The sequence below is a fragment of the Lipotes vexillifer genome, unplaced genomic scaffold (assembly GCF_000442215.2).
Source record: "Lipotes vexillifer unplaced genomic scaffold, Lipotes_vexillifer_v1.1 scaffold933, whole genome shotgun sequence".
Lineage (NCBI taxonomy): Eukaryota > Metazoa > Chordata > Mammalia > Artiodactyla > Lipotidae > Lipotes > Lipotes vexillifer.
In genome coordinates, this window is record NW_006770403.1 from 118,679 (window position 1) to 138,090 (window position 19,412).

General features: G+C 37.6%; 1 protein-coding gene across 1 annotated transcript; it reads left to right on the forward strand.

The window, feature by feature from the left end:
• Positions 1–4,181: 4,181 nt before the first annotated feature.
• On the forward strand, positions 4,182–18,377 carry ENAM (enamelin). Its single transcript, XM_007446091.1, has 8 exons — positions 4,182–4,235; positions 6,046–6,114; positions 6,236–6,280; positions 6,727–6,765; positions 8,941–9,216; positions 10,233–10,295; positions 11,728–11,778; positions 15,534–18,377. The coding sequence occupies exons 1-8, from the start codon at positions 4,182–4,184 to the stop codon at positions 18,375–18,377; spliced, it is 3,441 nt and encodes a 1,146-aa protein (XP_007446153.1).
• The last annotated feature ends 1,035 nt before the right edge of the window (positions 18,378–19,412 follow it).

Below are 19,412 nucleotides of genomic sequence, written 5' to 3' on the forward strand. Positions count from 1 at the left end.
AGGTCTGTGTTCTTAACTATTGGGTTACATCTTCTCAGACTGAAGAGAGAAGATGGAGAACAAAGTAATCTTCTTAGATTCTGAGTCATTTTTAAGCTGATCTTCAGTACATATAAACACTACCTCTGAGGGTGGCCCAAATAAATAACCACCTGCCAGCAGTAACTCACTGAAATCACAGAGTAACTTTTGTATTTGTAGATCAAAAGCTAGACTTAAACTGAATAAATCTGATAAACTTTATGATCCAGTTTTTTTTCTATTTATGAAGATGTTTGTTTGCTCCTTGGAGGTTTTTTTGTTTGCTTTCTGTCTTTTTGTTCTTTTTTTCATCAATAAGCACAAAGAGTTCGAAACAGCCTTAAAAATCTTTAAGAAATGTGTCAGTGGTCAGTAACAAAGCAGCTACTGAGCAAGCTCTAATCATAATCACAGGTAACATTTATATATCTATTTGTGGCATTTATTTAAGCTATGTACTAAGAACTTTAAATAAATTATTAAATTCTCAACAAACTAATGAAGGAAATACTATTATTATCCCCCACTTTACGAACAAAGAAACTGAGGCTTAAAGATTTTAAGTCACTTGACTAAGGTTTTAAAACAATTAAGTCATAGATACCAGAATTCAAACCCACTACTGAGTTCTGACTCAGAAATTTTCCTATCCCAACAGCTTATGCAGGATGGGTAGGCACCTCAGCTGGGGATTTGCATGAAGAGGCTGCTTGGGAAATGTCTGTGGAATAAACATTATTAACCACTTAACCTGTGAAAGATTAAACTACACGTTGTCTTCCTTATGAAAGAAGGTGTCTCACATTTAGGGCCTGAAGATATGCTATAGGAATAGTTCCAGAGAGAAATCAAGTTTGTGGATGCTTGGATACTATTTGGCCACCAATAATGGATTCCTAAAACACTACTTTATTTCAAGTACCCCAAGTTCAGCAATCCGGCAGTGTGGAAGGGTTCTACTAATAATAATCCACAGAACTTCAGCGTGACAGTCATGCTTAGAAGATCTATTTGCTCTGAGAATCATGACTGCCTTTATTGCTCGTAGGTCCTTAATTATGAAGTATAATGTGGAACCACAAAAGTACCTTAATGTATTGATCAGTCATACACTGATCATCATTCAGTGCCTGCCAGGTGCCAGGCACTTTACACACATTATTTAAATTACTTCCTAGAAGAAACTTATTACCCCCATTTTACTGAACAGGAAATTAAACAGTTGGTTAATTTGTGGAAGGTTTAAACTCAGGTCTGGCAACTCCAAAGCTCAGTCTCTTTCCACCATAGAAATCAAAAGATTTTCCTGCTCCCAGTGGCTTAAAATCTAGGGTAACAAGAGGATCTTAGGAGAGTGTGGCGGTCACAGACCCTTCAAGGATACAGGTTCTCCTTCAGGGGAAAAAAATTGCATCCACACACAAATTCTTACGTACAATGGCATGGGTTTACAGAGACCAAATAAGAAGTCTTGTTTTATGGACGAAAAGGAAAACAGAGAAAAAGAGAGAGAGAGAGAGAGAGAGAGAGAGAGAGAGAAATTCTAAAAATTTAAAAAGTCAAATAATAAACATAGTCAAAAACAGTTGTAATCGTTTGGAGGGAAAAAGTATTTATAAAATAAGTAAAGATAATTGGAGTAAAGGAGGAAAAGTCACAAAGGACTAATTTCAAAATATTCTATGGAGTTAAGCACTTCTTTAGTGTTTTTAAAGAAAAAAAGATGCTTGGTTGTTTTCTCAATCTGATCCACCACTACTAAGAGTTCACCCATTCAATAGCTTAGCTGGGGTTTTTTTTAATATTTATTTATTCATTTTGGCTGTGCAGGGTGTTAGCTGCAGCACACGGGATCTTCACTGCAGCATGTGGGATCTTTAGTTGCAGCATGCAAACTCTTAGGTGCGGCATGCATGCAGGATCTAGTTCCCCGACCAGGGATCAAACCCAGGCGCCCTGCATTGAGAGTGTGGAGTCTTACCCACTGGACCACCAGGGAAGTCCCTTAGATGGGTTTTGAAAACATGGATCATTTTATGACCACTAACCAGCCTTATGGCACAGGGAACAAGGGTAAACAGAGAAGCAATCAAGTGAGGTTTAGTAGCAACTCCCAATAACCTATATGGCTAAGGCTGATAAAACTCTAGCCTCTATGTGAAGGGTACAGGCAGAAACCAGGGTCATCCAGCATCACGATTCCCATTTCATCTTCGTGAATACACTGTTCCCTCAGTGTCCTACCACTTACAAACAAATGTCAGCATACATACAATATTGTAATTCCTACTCAGTTTCTACAAAATCAGATAAAGACAGTCAGACACTTGGAGCAGATATAACTTTGCACACTTTCTTGGACACATACAGACTTAAAAGATATTTAGAGATTAATTTAAAGTCATCTATTCCGGTGCAATTTTATTCTTTGTGGTACTAAATTCAGGGAGTTTGAGGGCTAAAAAATGCAGTGTTATTTGGCCCAAGAGGAATGACATGGCACATCTCATGCCTTGGAAGAACAGCACCTTGTACAACCCCTGGGTGAACTGATGTGCACAGTCACACAAAGTAGGAACCATCTATTGGCATCAAATTCAAAAATTCTTACTATTTAAATGCCAACATTAAAATAAGCAAATATCACCACTACAAATGGAGCCATAGGGAACAGGAGAATCTAAGTTCAGCAAAGATAACAAAGCTTGCTCTTGTCAATGAAAAGCATAATTGTCCTATTTATTTATTTAGCAGTGAAGTCTTTATTACGGGAAGTCAGATTTCGAAAAACATCCATAACATAATTCCTTTAGCGAATTTCTCAACTCCGATTTTCATGAGGTTGTATTATCATGAATATCTGAGAGTTCATTTGTCATTTTGCCTTTCTCTTCTACAACTCCGAATCCCCAGTAACTAACCTATATTGACTTCAAAAAGAGCTCTATGTCCTGGTAACCTTATGTAATATGAATCAAATCAAGTCACTGAGTTGAATGTTGACATAACATTCCAGTTAATTTTAATTATATATCAAATATATACTAACTAAACATATTAAACTAAATACATATTTTGGCCTGCCTTTTGATCATGGTCAATGCTTTATGACAATAGCATATGGTTAATATTCATTCACCTTTGTTCCCTAAATATCTTTGCATAAACAATGTTTCTATACTTAAAAAACCCCAAATTCATCAAGAAAAGCATCTTCTAAATCTTACTGCTATAAGCTCATTTTCCTGAACTGTTATTATACATAATAAGAGACTTGATTTGACAGCTCCTATAATCACATATTATAAATTTTACATTGGATGTGTTTTTTTACCTTAAACTCTTGTGATGGCAAAACCATTTTTCTCTAAGCTGATTGGTTGTGCAGGTCTACAACAATGCTTAAATGTGACCCAAGCTTTCTGTAAAGGAGGAGTCTTTTTATTTTAAGCCTTTTTGGTACAGAACATGACATCTTCATGAAGAATTTTTGTTTTATCATTAAGAAATAAATGTGTCTAGCTTCTTGAGATCTCCCTGGCTTTAGCAACTTGTAGTCATTTCCACTGTAGACCATTAAGAATCTATTTCAAAGACAGGCTAGCAAATTTCAAGTAAAAGTTATTTTTTTTATGTTGGAGTTTCTAAGTGGCATTGGGTGAGTATTAGAGATTTTCAACATAATTAATATAGTTCCAAATAATGAACTTAATTCATAGATGTTGGTTGACTTCCTGATTGCGTTCTTTGATGTTTGTTGATAATCAATTTTTGCACAGTAATCTTCTGATAAAACTTTAAAGTTCTTCATTTAGTTGGTGTATTTATTTTTCTTATAAGCTTTCTTCCAAACTAATTAGATCTCGTTTAACACTGGGCTCTTGTACACGTCCCCATTGAGCATTCAAGTTTTGTCAACATTGCACTAAAAGTATCTCAAAATACAGTGCCTGGGTCATTTTCTCTCTGATTTAGCTTTCACCTTACTCTTAAAGCAATAGAAGATTAAGCTTGAAGAGAGTTTGAAGACTCTCTAATAAAGGTAGAGCTGAAGCTTTGCTCTTAGTTTCTTCATTTATTTGTTTCATTTCTATATTTGAGTTTCTTCTCATGCAAAAGCTATACTTTTCTTAAAGGCTTATGAAATTTTTGGTGAAAAAATGTTGCTGCTGCAGTGCAGGCATGAAGCTTCGTCTCCTAAGCTAGATAACCTGGTGAGTATTTTCATTTATTTTTCCTAATACAAACAGATCACATATCGAACTAAACATTGTCAGAACTACACTTGAGAGGATAAAACACTATTTAAATATGTCAGAAGAAAAAAGAGCATCTGAGACCACAGATGGAATGTTAGAACTAAGAACTTACATAGTCACTGTATTCCATAACAATCATTATAATTTCAAAAAAAACAGCTAAGCAAAGACTTTTATCCAATCATGAATTTTTAGAGATGGAAGGAATCTTAAAGTCATCCAACATAATATATTAATTTTATAAAAGAGAAAAAGAGTGACATTTTATATTTGCAAAACAAAAGACCACATCTTCCTATATGAGTGTTTAGCATTATCAAGAATCTCAGTGACTGCTACTATAGAAATTAGATGGATGACTAAGCAAGATAGAAATTAAACATACAAAGGTTCCCCCAAAATCTCAGGCCATAATCTTAGAAAATAGATTTAGGAAAGCATTCACCAGTATACTGTTTATTAACTTCCTTGCGCTGTTGTAGCCTATACTAAGCACACTAGTTTCAGTTATTTTTAATTCTCTACAATGCTATGATTCTGAAAATCTTTAATTGGTAGGAAAGACATTTACGTATTATTGCTTCCTTTGTTTAATTACACTCTCCCAATTTCTCTGATATATAAAAGGTAACTGTTTAAACCTACAGTTTAAGAAAATGATGAAGTGTCCTCTAGTTATATTGCTTCTGTGGGAAGCAAGTAGAAGGGTGAGCATTGGCTCAAATCACTACTAGGTGCATTTCATGCCCAGAAAATGAAAGAAGAAACAAAAGGAATGAGCAAATACTGGTGTCTATATCCTGGTTACTATGCTAGGAATTGTCTTGCATCTGATAAACCATGAAAATATATCATTCTGATTAAAACCTTTATTTTTGTCTATTGTATATGCAAGTGGAAGAGTTTTCTTAAGGGGTTACCCAAGTAAATGCTTTAGAAGAAACCTTATTCAAAGATGTAAATACAAGTATTAATTATACAAGCCTTGCATAATTAACTAGAGTGGGATAAATAAAATCCATGAAAACAATCTCCGAACTTCATATTTGTCTATAGTTTCTATCTTTTCCTCTATGTTTAATCGAAGTGTCTAACAAAGAGATAAATTTATAGTTTTTCTTATTTTTTTCCCATTTCTTTTACCAGACCTTGAGCAGAAGTGATTTGTAAAATGATTAAATAATAACAATAATAATAATAGAAACAACAATAGCGGAAAGAAGAAAAGCATAGATTCTAAAACATTCCAGTGTATATAACAAGCCTTTTTATAATGGAATGTAGTCTATAGCACCTTAGAAAGTAGCTCAAAGTACTGATTTTGGATTGTCCCATCACTGGGACTGAGATTATCCTGAACAGTGAATATAGACACTACTATGACTTTCTAAACCAGCCTAGCAACTAGAAATTCAAAATCACCAATATTCATATTTTTCAAGATAAACTCCTAATTTCTAATTTTCACATTCCAGTGCTATGAGCCATCTTTTCAAGCATCAATGTTTTCTCTGTCTCTCTGTCTCCTTCCCTCTTACTTTTATCTTTCCTTTTTAACTGACACTTTTGGCAGCTTAGAACAGTACCAGGTAATAACTATCTAATAGTTTCTTAATGTAAAATAAACATGGCAGCAGAGGTCCCTTTCACTGTGTATATCAGTGTCCTCCTTGACAGGCAGGTGGGCTAGTGCCTGGATAAGCACCAAGTGCCCCCAGCAGAATTATTTCACAGTTCAAAACTAAAATCCGGTTTTGTATTCCAGGTACCAAGTGGAAAAATGAAGATTCTCCTGGTCTTTCTAAGTCTGCTTTGTTATTCCATAGCTATGCCAGTGAGTATTTTAAAAATTTAGGACTTTTCTTTATGTTCTATTGTTGCATAGTTTGGGGAAAATTCCTGGGCTTATTTCAATTGATGTTTTGAATTTGTCACAAATATTCTCTCACTTCCAGATGCAAATGCCCCGAATGCCTGGATTTAGCAGCAAAAGTGAGGAGGTATGTATGTTTAGTCTCAGGAGAGACATTTTCCAGAGCCCTGTCCTGAGAGTTCATTTAAAAAGAAGAATATTAGGGAGTTCCCTGGTTGCCTAGTGGCTAGGATTCTGGGCTTTCAATGCCAGGCCCAGATTCAGTCCCTAGTCAGGGAACTGAGATTCCGCAGGCTGCAGGTGCCACCAAAAAATAAAAAATAAGGAGAATACTGGAAAACTTTCTGATATTTAAAATCTCTTATGAGAGAGGTAGAGAGACTCTACCTCTTAAACTCTCAAATCATAGTGCCATAGAAGGTTTTTAAATTTCATTACTTATTTTAAGTTCATGTATAACTAGTAAAAGACACTATGACTGTTATATCTAAAAATCAGAAACTTGCTTCTTGTGATTTTATTGAATAAAAAATTTTCACTTTGTGCCACATAAATGGATTCCTTTTGTCACAGATGCGCTATGGTCACTTCAACTTTATGAACTCCCCACCTGTAAGTTCCGCTTTATATTATTTCTAATGATTTCTTGTTTATATACAGATAGTTATAAGGTTTGTCTTAGCTAATAAAGACACCAATCATTATTCACATGTTTTAATTAACCATTATAAGAGTTTCAAGGAAAAAAAATTATTTCACCTATCCCCTTACACCAAATTTTCTTCTTATTCATTAATATTGTACTTTCATGTAGATAAAAAGCATTTATTAATTACACTGCTTCTTTATATCTGAGAGAAATTTGTTCTGGGAAAAGACTACACAAGATATATTTACAAATAATGAGAACAAAAAAATAGCATAAGTGGGCTTCCCTGGTGGTGCAGTGGTTGAGAGTCCGCCTGCCAATGCAGGAGACATGGGTTCGTGCCCCGGTCCAGGAAGATCCCACATGCCGCAGAGCGGCTGGGCCCGTGAGCCATGGCCGCTGAGCCTGCGCGTCTGAAGCCTGTGCTCCGCAAGGAGAGAGGCCACGACAGTGAGAGGCCCGCGTACCGCAAAAAAAAAAAAAAAAAAAAATAGCGTAAGTAAATACTGGGAGGAGGATAAACTTTTATTTGGATTATCTTGAAAGATAACACTAAAATTATGAAATAAGTTTTTGTCTAATTTTTAAAATTTAGCTTATACTTCCCACTATGTGCTAATTCTTAGAACTAACTAATAATGAACATATTATCAGTTGAATCTTCTGGCATAATTTTTCTGAAAAAAATTGTATGATAGTACAATAATACTATATGTTACTTTTGACATTTGTAACATGATCATGAGACCCATTGGGGGGAAAAATCAAGGACTTCATCAATTTTCCCTTAATCTTTTTCATTCAAGTCATTCTCTTTTAAAGCCCCTCACCTAAAATCATCACCATTGTCAATTTTCTCATCTTTATCTTTTGATAGGCCCAACTTTTCAAACTCTCATTCTCGGTTTTAGCAACTTTGCCAGTGATTTGAAATTTTTACCAACTTAATTGTCATGAAATCCTACATCTTAATGCAAGATTTGCAATTTCACCTTCCATCAATCCACATGACATTTGCATGGTATTGTGTGTGTATCATCCATAGACAGTGAGAGACTGATTAATGAAGCCTGGAGACAGAGACTGGTGTTAAGTCAGAGAGGGAATGTTTGAATGGGAACTACTGTTGTAAGAGGTCAAATCATACATTAGCATTTTCAGATTATAACTACTTTTGCTTCCCTGCCAACCTTGTAATTGTGGAGATTTTCATAATGAAAACGGAATTAATGAAGATTCACCTGTAATCGAGAAGCACAGGCCCCATATAAGGATATTTACACACATAAAATTTTTACTTTCTCTTTCTTTTTTTTTTAACACTCTCACTTCCTTTGTCTTCTTTTCGCTCTTTCTCCTCTTCATCCAGCCTGTAACAAGTCACAGGAATTTTGAACTTGATATCAACTCCTCTGTAACTTGACTTGTATACTTCTTACCTGAGTCAGGGCTTCAGAGTTAGAAAATTATAAGCTGAATTCTTTAACTGAAATTTCTCACCTAATTCTGCCTTTTGCTTTGTTTCATTGGTTTTCTGAAAGACTGAAATTCATTTCTGTAAGAAAACATGTAAAGAAATGCTAGCTAGGCAGGTGAGAGGGAGGTCCAAGAGGGAGGGGATATATGTATACATATTGCTGATTCACTTCACTGTACAGTGGAAACTAACACAACACTGTAAAGCAACTATACTCCAATTTTAAAAAATAACAAAAATAAAAAGTATAAGAGAGCATTTTTTTAAAAATGCTAGGGCTTCCCTGGTGGCGCAGTGGTTGAGAGTCCGCCTGCCGATGCAGGGGACACGGGTTCGTGCCCCGGTCCGGGAAGATCCCACATGCCGCGGAGCAGCTGGGCCCGTGAGCCACGGCCGCTGAGCCTGCGCGTCCGGAGCCTGTGCTCCGCAACGGGAGAGGCCACAACAGTGAGAGGCCCGCGTACCGCAAAAAAAATAAAAATAAAATAAAATAAATAAATAAAATAAAATGTTAGCTAAAGACCTTGAAGCTTCCATTGTTGACTTAAGCTTCATAGGCTTTTTAAGATCCTGGACTGAGTTTTAGAGACTGACAGAGAGGATGGGGAGAGCTGGAGTACCAGCACTCATGTGATTTTACTATTATTTACTACCCTTGCAGATGGCACACCTGGGTCCCTTGTATGGAAATGGTATGCAGCTCCCTCAGCTCTTCCTGCCGTACCAGATGCCCATGTGGCCTCAGCCACCACCCAACAAGAAGCGTCCACAGAAACCTTCATCTCCCTCAGCACCCAAATACCAGAGCAAGACTGATCAAGCCCCAGAGACCCAGAAACCCAACCAGCCTCAACTAAAACAGCCCCTACCAGAGCATCCTTTAAAGCAGCCATCACCCACCCCAACTCAGCCCAAAGAGGAAACTCAGACACCTCAGGTGAGGCTTGCCTAGCAAAATTCCAAACCAGAGTCATAAATGGCCTCAGAGGGCTTCGGAGGGCTATGCCACCCCCACAAACACACTTCCTCCAATGCTCCTCAACACGGATACCACTATGTACCAAACAGAATCATTAGTTTGGACACTTTCTTCCAAGGTGATGCTGTCACCACCTATCCAAAACTGCCTGGCAAGTCTATTCTAGCCTTCATTTAATGAAAAATTACCCAAATACTGTTGAGAAGCTCCTTTTAAAATACAGACGCAACAGGGTAAAAACATGAGCACCAATAGAAAAGTCAGGGAACAGAGATTCGAATACTACCCCGGCCCTTATTAGTTGTATCATCTTGAGCAAGTCACTTTGCCTTTCTAGGCTCCAGGTTCATCATGAGTAAATGGAATGTTCTCTAAGTCCCTTCCAGATCTACGCTTCGATTGTCTAAAATATTGCTCTGAAAGTTAACACTGCTTCCAGGACTTCAGGATAGCATAAATGTAGTCCTGACTTAAAGCAAGAAGATGGTCAGATGATTTCTCAAGATCTCATCCATCATGGAGCTTCTAAAATGTTGTCTTGAGTCGATTAGCCTTCATTATCAGACCTATTATAGCTATAGAGAATACAAATTTGAATGAAAAGACACTCCTGGCTTTGAATCCTGGCTTCAATCATTTACCAGCTCTCAGATTTGGGGCAAGTGACTCAATTTCTCTGAACCTCAGAATCTTAAGTGAAATGAGAATAATAATAGCACATATCTTCTACAGTTATGTGAGGATTAAATGAGCTTACTAGTATAAAATTCTCAGCACATTACCTAGAACATAAGCGCTCAATAATACTAATTGTTATTATTATTATTATCATCTCTGCCCTTAAAAAATTCACAGTTTAATGCAAAGGAAGATGTAGACTTCCAAGTTCCAAATAATTGTCTTTAATAAGTTTGTTTCATTTTTCATTTACTCTTCTCATTTCCACATCACTCTGATTGTTTTCTTCTTTCTAGGCATTCCCACCATTCGGCAATGGGCTATTTCCCTATCAACAGCCACCGTGGCATGTTCCACATGTGAGTTCTTTTCCTTTAAACTAGAACTGAAAAATAATATTAGCATGTCGTATCTCAAACTAATTTGAGTTCATACATTTTAAATGGAATGCCATATGCCAATCAGTAGAGAATATGAAACAAAATCATCACATCAGTAATCATGTAGGAAAAAAAGAATTTTTTAATTGGATTTTTTTACTCAAATTGTTGAAATGAACATAGCCTAAATCATCCAACACTACTACTAACTGAGATAATGAATTAATTTCAAAAGGTTGTGCTCCTTCACTACTATTCCTCACCCAAGAGATGAGAAAACACAAAGATTATCCTCACTTAATATAATGGGGAAATTGGGACAAAATGGAGTTTGAAAACCATGATTAGACTAAGATCTTTCCATAATGTCTTATTATTTCTAGACAAAGATATTTCATTGTAAAGAATCTTGCAAAATAATAATTATAGGAATCCTTTAAAGGTTAAAATCATTAAAGTAAAACATAATGTTGAAATTGCATGACAAGCATTTAAGATATGAATCGCAAAATAAACTAATTGAACTATAGAAATATTAATGGTCAGTTGCAGTTAAACTAACAAAAACATCAATAAATATTTGATGACTCTTCATTTAGCTATGGCATTGGTTTTTCTCGTCTACAACTCTATAACCAAGAAGGCTTCTTATAACCAAGGAACAATTCATTTCAAGCAGTAAAAGTCTCTTATTTCTTTTTCCTTACAAGAGTGACATCCTTTTTACTGGCAATACTGAACTAAGAAAATGAAGGCAGTACCAGGTGAAGATTTAAAAAGGAGATGAACATGATTCTCTTGCTGAAATATCTATTAATTTCATCTATGCAGAACTTCTGTGGGAGCTGAATTGCTTTTTGAAACCCTCCCACTATGCTTTTTTCAACCCTCCTATGAGCAGAAACCCAGACCCCTAGTTTGATTAGGAAAATAAACCTTGGTTTTGACTATAAAAATATTTTAGTAATAATCCAGGAAGGATTGTCAGTTTGTCACCTTAAATGTAAACATTCAAAAAATAACATCATTATTTAATCTGAATTATTAGATATTCTAATATAGATGTTTGGATCCTAATAGCACTCAAATCTGTGTGTGTGTGTGTGTGTGTGCACGCACACGTGTGTGTATTGGTGCTGGGGCAGGACGACTGCCAGGATATGCAGCCACACGTGGTATTTTCCGTAAGATAACCTGGGATCCAGCTGAAGGCTTTGTATTTACCAGAATTCACTGATGGCTATGTCATAATTATTAATAGCTAGATTTTAAGAGCTAATAACTCAGAAGCTAAAAGCCACCAACAGTGCTAACGCTGACTTGAACTATTTTTAAAAATCTTGAGTTTTACAATCAAATGGCAGCATAGAAAGTGGTTTTCTCTGTGTTCATTGTGTCTTTCACCTTTCAGAGGGTACCACCAGGTTATGGACGTCCACCAGTCAGCAATGAAGAAGGTGGAGTAAGTACAAGCAAAGCTACATTCCTCATTAGGAATTACAATATGAAAGTCTCTGCTTTTTTTTTATCCCTATCTAATAAGAAAGTTAAAATCCAACATACGAACCTGTAGCTCAAGCACCCATGATTTTTAAAAAGTGAAACAAACCAAGCAAGTAATCTAAAATAAAATAAATGTGATATATCATTTCTCCCCTACATGTATAGAAATCAACCTGTCTCTCTCTCTCTCTCTCTCTCTCTCTCTCTATCTATCTATCTCTCTCTCTCTCTCTCTCTCTCTCTCTCTCTCTCTCTCTCTCTCTCAGAAGGCTAACTTACTAACCTTTGCTCAAGGTTGATGCTGGACTCTAAACAGTGATGGAACAACTAGTCAACAGGAACGAAGTAAATCTATCTCAGAATGTTATCCCCAGAAGGGAATTAAGTAATCAATTATCTAATGACCTCATTGTACAAATAAATTGAAGCCAAGAGAAGCTAAATTACTATTCAGTTTTACCTACTGAGTTAGAGGATAAACTGGACCCAGAATCCAAGTGTTCTGATATCCTATCCAATGGGTTTTCTAGTACACCACACTAGGAGAGGGGCCAAATGCAGTGATACACTACTTAAATATTCTAGCAATGTGTCATCAAAAAGAGCCATTGTAGTGATTGTGGCACAACACCCCACCCCTGGAGTGTACTTCCTCTTTTTCCCTAAATATGTGATATGTCCTCAGTGAAATGTAGAAACCTGATAGTTCTAGGGGGAGGGGCTGAGGGGTGGGTAGTTAAAATAATGACATTGAAAACTCCTGTTCAGTAATGGCATAAGGTGCTTTCAGATATATCATTGTGAAATAATCCCAAATGATTATTCAGATAAGTGCATGCAACCTGGAAATGGGCACTTCAATTTATTTTTTTAATTTTTATTGTGGTATAGTTGGTTTACAATGTTGTGTTAGTTTCAGGTGTAGAGCAAAGTGAATCTGTTATATATATGCATATATCCACTCTTTTTGAGGTTCTTTTCCCATGTAGGCCATTACAGATTATTGAGTAGAGTTCCCTGTGCTATACAGTATGTCTTTATTAGTTATCTGTTTTATATATAGTAGTGTGTATGTGTCAATCCCAGTCTACCAATTTATTCCTCCTCCCCCTTACCCCCTGGTAACCATAAGTTTATTTTCTACATCTGTGACTCTATTTCTGTTTTGTAGATAAGTTCATTTGTACCCATTTTTTTAGATTCCACATATAAGCGGTATCACATGATATTTGTCGTTCTCTGTCTGACTTACTTCACTCAGTATGACAATCTCTAGGTCCATCCATGCTGCTGCAAATGGCATTATTTCATTCTTTTAGACATTTAGGTTGCTTCCATGTCCTGGTTATTGTAAATATGGGCACTTCAAATTTTTACAAACATTTCATGAGAGAGTGAAAGAGGATGACCCAGGCAATTTGCATAGGTATTAACAAATCTGCATTCCACCTCTCAGGGACACTGCCTGATTTCCTGCATGCTGTCTGAGACATATCCTCACCCATCCATCTCTTCATCTCTATCCACAAGTAGGGATAAAAATACTTTTTCTTCAGATTGTATTTTTTTTAAAAGAAAAACTAAATGACCTAAATGCCACATGTGTGTCTAACAAACATACTAACTGACACTGCTCATGATGATTGCATCATTCATTAAACAAACATTTATTAAGCACTTCCCACTGTGCTAGGTACTGGGGAAAACAAAGATGAGAAGAATGTTTTCACTCAAAAACTTCACATGGGAAAGTCAAGTGGGAGAATCCCAGAAAAATAAGCAACGGAAATTCAGTGGGATAATTGTTAAAGCAGAAGCCTATACTGCTGTGGACACCTGAGAGTAGAGGCTAATTCTGCCTAAGAAAACCAGGACAGAGAAGGGAGCATTCAAGCTGAGTCCTGAAGATGAATCAAGTTCTCCAGGAGGCATAAATGTATAGGCAAAGAGAAAGTTCAATCTGAAGAAGCCATGTGCAAAGGTACTGAAACAGAGTACTCAGAGAACTAAAAGTAGTTGTTTTTTAATTATTATTTATTGTAGTAAGGACACAACATGAGACCTACCCTCCCAACAAATTCTGAAGTATACAATACAATACTGTTGCCTATAGGTACAATGTTCTACAGCAGATCTTATTCATCTTGCTTAACTGAACCGTTAAGCCCGTTGATTAGCAACTCCCCACTTCCCCCTCCCGCTAGCCCCTGGCAATCACCATTCTACTCTGATTCTATGAATTTGACTCATTTAGATACCTCATAAAATGGAATCATGCAGCATTCATCTTTCTGTGACTGGCTTATTTCACTTACCAAAACGTCCTCAAGGTTCATCTATGTTGGTGCATGTTGCAGAGTTTCCTTCTTTTTTAAGGTCATTGTGAATAGTGCTGCAAGTAGTGTGATTTACAACCGCGTAAACTACAAGGGGGAGGAAATGAGGCTGGATATAATTGTTATGGGCCAGATGATTATTTAAACTTATTATTATTATCTTTATTAATATTATATATTATTATTATCAGGCACTTAGTAAGTACTAGGCACTGAGCTTTATATATGTTACCTCACTTGATCCTCATGATAACCTATGAGGTAGATATTATTTCATTAGCTCCATTTTACAAATGAATAAACTGAGGTTAGCCCAGAGTCATATTGTTAGTACTGGTGGAATAGGGATTTTAACCCATATTTGTCTAGAGCCCCACTCTTTGGCACCATGCTTTGTATGTTATGCTCTGGGTTTACAGTTTGTCCTGTAAGGTAAGGGCAACTTTAATTAATATTTAAGGAGGAAAGTGACAGAACTTTCCCACATACCCACCCCCAACCTCCACTACTCTGATGGCAATGGACAGGCAGGATTATAGGAAAGTAAAATTATATCCAGAGTAACCAGTAAGAAAACTGTTGCAATAGTTCAGGGGTATTAGGGATAAAGGAGGAGGAGACAAAGATGAAAGTTTAGATTTTATAAGATTTGGTCATTAATTATCTGGGGGAAATAAAGGAGAGAGTGGAAACTTGGGAAACTGGGTATATAGTGGTGAATTCTGCTTAGGTATAGAATATTAGAGAATGAGGTTTTGGGGAAAATGAGCCCAGTCTGGGTACTTTCAATTGGAGATACTCATAAACTCTTTAGTGTAGCAGTCTTGCTGTCTCAACCTCAGGAGAGAATCATGTGCCAGAGTTATGGCTTTAGGAGTCACTGGCATGTATCTGTATTGAAAGAACTGGACTGTAATAGATTGATCAAAGCAGGTGTGCAAAAATGAGAACAAAAGAATAAGGTGGATAGAGGATGGAATCCTAAAAAAAAAAAAAAAAAAAACTTAGATTTAGAATCCAGAGCATTGAAAGAACTGGACTGTAATAGATTGATCAAAGCAGGTGTGCAAAAATGAGAACAAAAGAATAAGGTGGATAGAGGATGGAATCCTAAAAAAAAAAAAAAAAAAGAACTTAGATTTAGAATCCAGGCCTAGGAAGAGAAAACTGAAAAGTAATGGTCAGAGAGTAAGAGTACCAGAAGGAAGAAGGGTCATGGAAACCAAGGAGGAATCAAATTTCAAGAAAGAAAGCGTAGCCAACGGTGATTTAAAAATTATGTGGCCAATAAGATTTTTACTATCACTTTTAAAAATTCCAAGCAGCACCATGGTGGGAAACAAAGAATAATTGTCAATTTCCATCTTCTTCCCTACAGTATCCTTACTTTGGTTATTTTGGATATCACGGATTTGGGGGCCGTCCTCCTTATTATTCAGAAGAGATGTTTGAACAAGATTTTGAAAAACCAAAAGAAAAAGATCCTCCTAAAACAGAGAGTCCAGCCACTGATCCTTCGGCTAATTCAACAGTCCCTGAAACTAATTCTACCCAGTCAAATGCACCCAAGCCCAGAGGGAGTCAGGGTGGAAATGACACCAGCCCAACAGGAAACAGTGTCCAGGGGTCTAACACTGTGAGCAATCCTACAGCTCAAAACAGCCCTGCAGTAAATGTTTCAGGCCAGGGAGTTCCAAGAAGTCAAACCCCACGGGGACCAAGTCAGACAAATATTCATGAAAATTATCCAAATCCTAGCATCCGTAGTTTTCCTGCAGGAAGACAATGGCGACCTACTGGCACCGCTATGGGGCACAAACGTAATGGGCCTTTTTACCAAAATCAACAAATTCAAAGGGGTCCCCGGCGGAACTCCTTTGTTTTGGAAGGCAAACAATCAGTTCGTCCAGGATATCCAATATACCGCAGAGCTTATGCTTCCACTGCAAGAGGCAATTCTCCCAATTATGCAGGAAATCCAGCAAATTTCAGAAGAAAGCCTGAAGGGCCAAACAAACACCCTGTAGGAACCAATGTTGCCCCTCTGGATCCCAAACATGGTACTGCTGGCCACAATGAAAACATCCAAAATCCGAGAGAGAAGCCAATAAGCCAAAAAGAAAGAACAGTCATTCCTACAAGGGATCCAAGTGGCCCCTGGAGAAACTCTCAAGACTATGGAGTTAATAAATCAAACTATAAACTGCCTCACCCTGAGGATAACATGCTAGTCCCAAATTTTAATTCTATTGGTCAACGTGAAAACTCTTATTACCTGAGAGGAGATTCCAGAAGAGCCCCAAATTCTAATGGACAAACCCAAAGCCAGAATTTGCTCAAAGGGATTATTTTAGAGCCAAGAAGAATTCCATATGAATCAGAAATTAATCAGCCAGAATTAAAGCACAGTATATATCAGCCTGTGTACCCTGAGGGATTCCCTTCCCCTGCAAGGGAACATTTTAATGCTGGAAGAAATACCTGGAACCAACAAGAAATCTCTCCACCTTTTAAGGAAGATCCTGGAAGGCATGAAGAACACTTACCTCACCCTTCCCATGGCTCTGGAGGACATGTTTACTACCCTGACTATAACCCCTATGATGCCAGGGAAAACTCACCATACCTTAGAAGTAATACATGGGCTGAAAGAGATGATTCTCCCAATACAATGAGGCAATCTGAAAATCCACACTATCCCATGAATACTCCAGACCCAAAAAAGACAATCCCTTATAATGAAGAAGACCCAATAGATCCAACTGGAGATGAATCTTTCCCAGGACAAAGTAGATGGGGTGTGGCCGAGTCAAGCTTTAAAGGAGACCCAACAGTTAGGCACTATGAAGGCGAGCAATATACCTCAAATCAACCAAAGGAATACCTTCCCTATTCCTTAGATAATCCATCAAAACCCAGGGAGGATTTCCCTTACGGTGAATTTTACCCCTGGAGCCCAGATGAGAATTTCCCATCATATAATACAGCTCCCACTGAACCGCGGCCGGTGGAGAGTAGGGGCTATTATGCTAATAATGCCATCGGACAAGAAGAAAGCACTATGTTTCCTTCTTGGAACTCCTGGGACCACAGGATTCAAGCCCAAGAGCAGAAAGAAAGCAAGCCATATTTTAACAGAAATTTCTGGGATCAGCCAACAAATTTACACAAAGCCCCTGCTAGTTCACCATACCAGAAGGAGAACAAGCCTTATTCCAGTGACTCCCCAGATGGGCTTCAGAAAAATCCAATATGGCATGAAGGTGAGAATTTGAATTATGGCGTGCAGATCACTAGGTTAAATTCACCAGAGAGAGAACACTTGGTTTTCCCAGACTTAATTCCTCCAAGTTACCCAGCAGGTCAAAAAGGAGCACATTTATTTCACCTAAGCCAGAGAGGCCCTTGCTGTGCTGGTGGCTCCACAGGGCCCAAGGACAATCCACTTGCTCTACAAGACTACACTCCATCTTTTGGTCTTGCACCAGGGGAGAACCAAGACACCAGCACTGTGTATACAGACGACAGTCATACTAAGCATGTAAGACATACAATCTCCCCGACAAGCATCCTAGCTGGCCAAAGAAACAGCTCAGAGAAAAGACTGCCTGGAGAAAGTCAAAACCCAAGTCCTTTCAGAGATGACATGTCCACTCTGAAGAGGAACACACCACGTTCTATAAATCAGTTGGGCCAAAGGGGAATTATGCCCTTTCTCGAAACCAGTTCCCTTCAATCAAAGAATACACCTTGCCTCAAAAGTGATCTTGGAGGAGAAGGAAACATTTTGGAACAAATATTTGAAGGCAACCAGCTCAATGAAAGAACTGTTGATCTTACTCCTGAGCAGCTTGTTATTGGTACACCTGATGAAGGTCCCAAGCCAGAAGGAATTCCAAGTGAAGTGCAAGGAAATGCAGGTGAAAGGCAGCAGAGACCATCTAGCATCCTACAGTTACCATGTTTTGGCTCCAAATTAACAAAGTATCACACCTCCAGCACTGGAACTCCATCTAGCATTGGAAGGCAAGGTTCATTTGATGGGGATCCAATTACGCCTACTGAAATTCCTAACTCATTGGCTGAGTTAGCTACCAGGGCACAGTTTCAGAATACAAATGTAGACCCACTTAATGCAGATGAACACACTCTATTTGATTCTCTTCAAGTAGGGACCAATCCACAGAACCAGGTGCAAGACTGCTTACTACTTCAGGCCTAGGAATTCTCTCAATCAAGCATTCTTTGGGGGAGGAAAATACCTGCTATTCTACAGTGGTTTCCAGACATTCTTCCCTCAAGATTTGATAAGTATCTCACCCTCTTGGTTATCCTTAAGTTTTTCCCCATTCCAGCAATAGGAGGTTGGGGCTCTGGGAGTTGCTAGATCCAGTATTGTCACCAATTAGCACAGACTTAAAAAAAAAAAAAACAGGAAGGCTATGACCACCAGTGCCTTGAAACTTGGAAGCCACTTGTCTGGATTAGTTTCCCTTTGCTTGCCGATTCTTCCTTTTTCTCTCAAGGTTCCATACTTGCAAAATTGTCTGGTTTTGCAAGACAGAAAAGCAGATGAATTTTCCATTTTATGTATGGAGATCTATACATCAATATAACCCTAATGCACTGTACTTTTTTTTTTTCTCATGTTGGTCTTTGTCAGGTTTTTTTTTTTCCTGGTTAATATTCTCTTTTGGAATTTTTTCTTCTACTACCTCTTTCTTTACCTTTATTATTTCCTTTTTTATCGTCCTTCCTTCTTTTCTTTCTTTCAACCATTCTATGTTTAGCTTTCTATTTTTTCCTTCCCCATCTTTCTCTATCACTTCTTATATAATAAGCTATCTTTAACCATCACTAGTCTTTACATCTACTTTCTCCCTATGTCTTCCTCTCTTTTCACCTTTCTGTTCTGTCTCCCAAGGTATCACCTGTCAATCAATCTCTTTCTCTGCCTTCCATTTCTTCCCTTCCATTTATCTTTTTTCCCTGCTATACCATCTGCATATCTTAAGACTGCCCATCTCACTCCCTCTTTGTATTTACTCTAAATTCTATCCCAATTTTTCTCTTGGCCCAGCCTAACCATCATTGTAGAATGTATTTTGGAAATAGTAGACACTATTACCTACTTTTATTTTTAATTTTCTTATGGCCTTTACCAGGTAGACACAACTCAGCCAGAGGAACACATTCAAGAAGAAGAATGGGGGAAGAGAGAATATTTACCCAGAACTAGTAGCCTGGAGACAAGACT

Bases quoted from the DNA above. Each gene is read 5' to 3' on its own strand.
- ENAM (XM_007446091.1), top strand. From the start codon at position 4,182: ATGTTGCTGCTGCAGTGCAGGCATGAAGCTTCGTCTCCTAAGCTAGAT. The intron at 4,236-6,045 runs GTGAGTATTTTC...TTTGTATTCCAG, and splicing joins CTCCTAAGCTAGATAACCTG to GTACCAAGTGGAAAAATGAA. The intron at 6,766-8,940 runs GTAAGTTCCGCT...CTACCCTTGCAG, and splicing joins ACTTTATGAACTCCCCACCT to ATGGCACACCTGGGTCCCTT.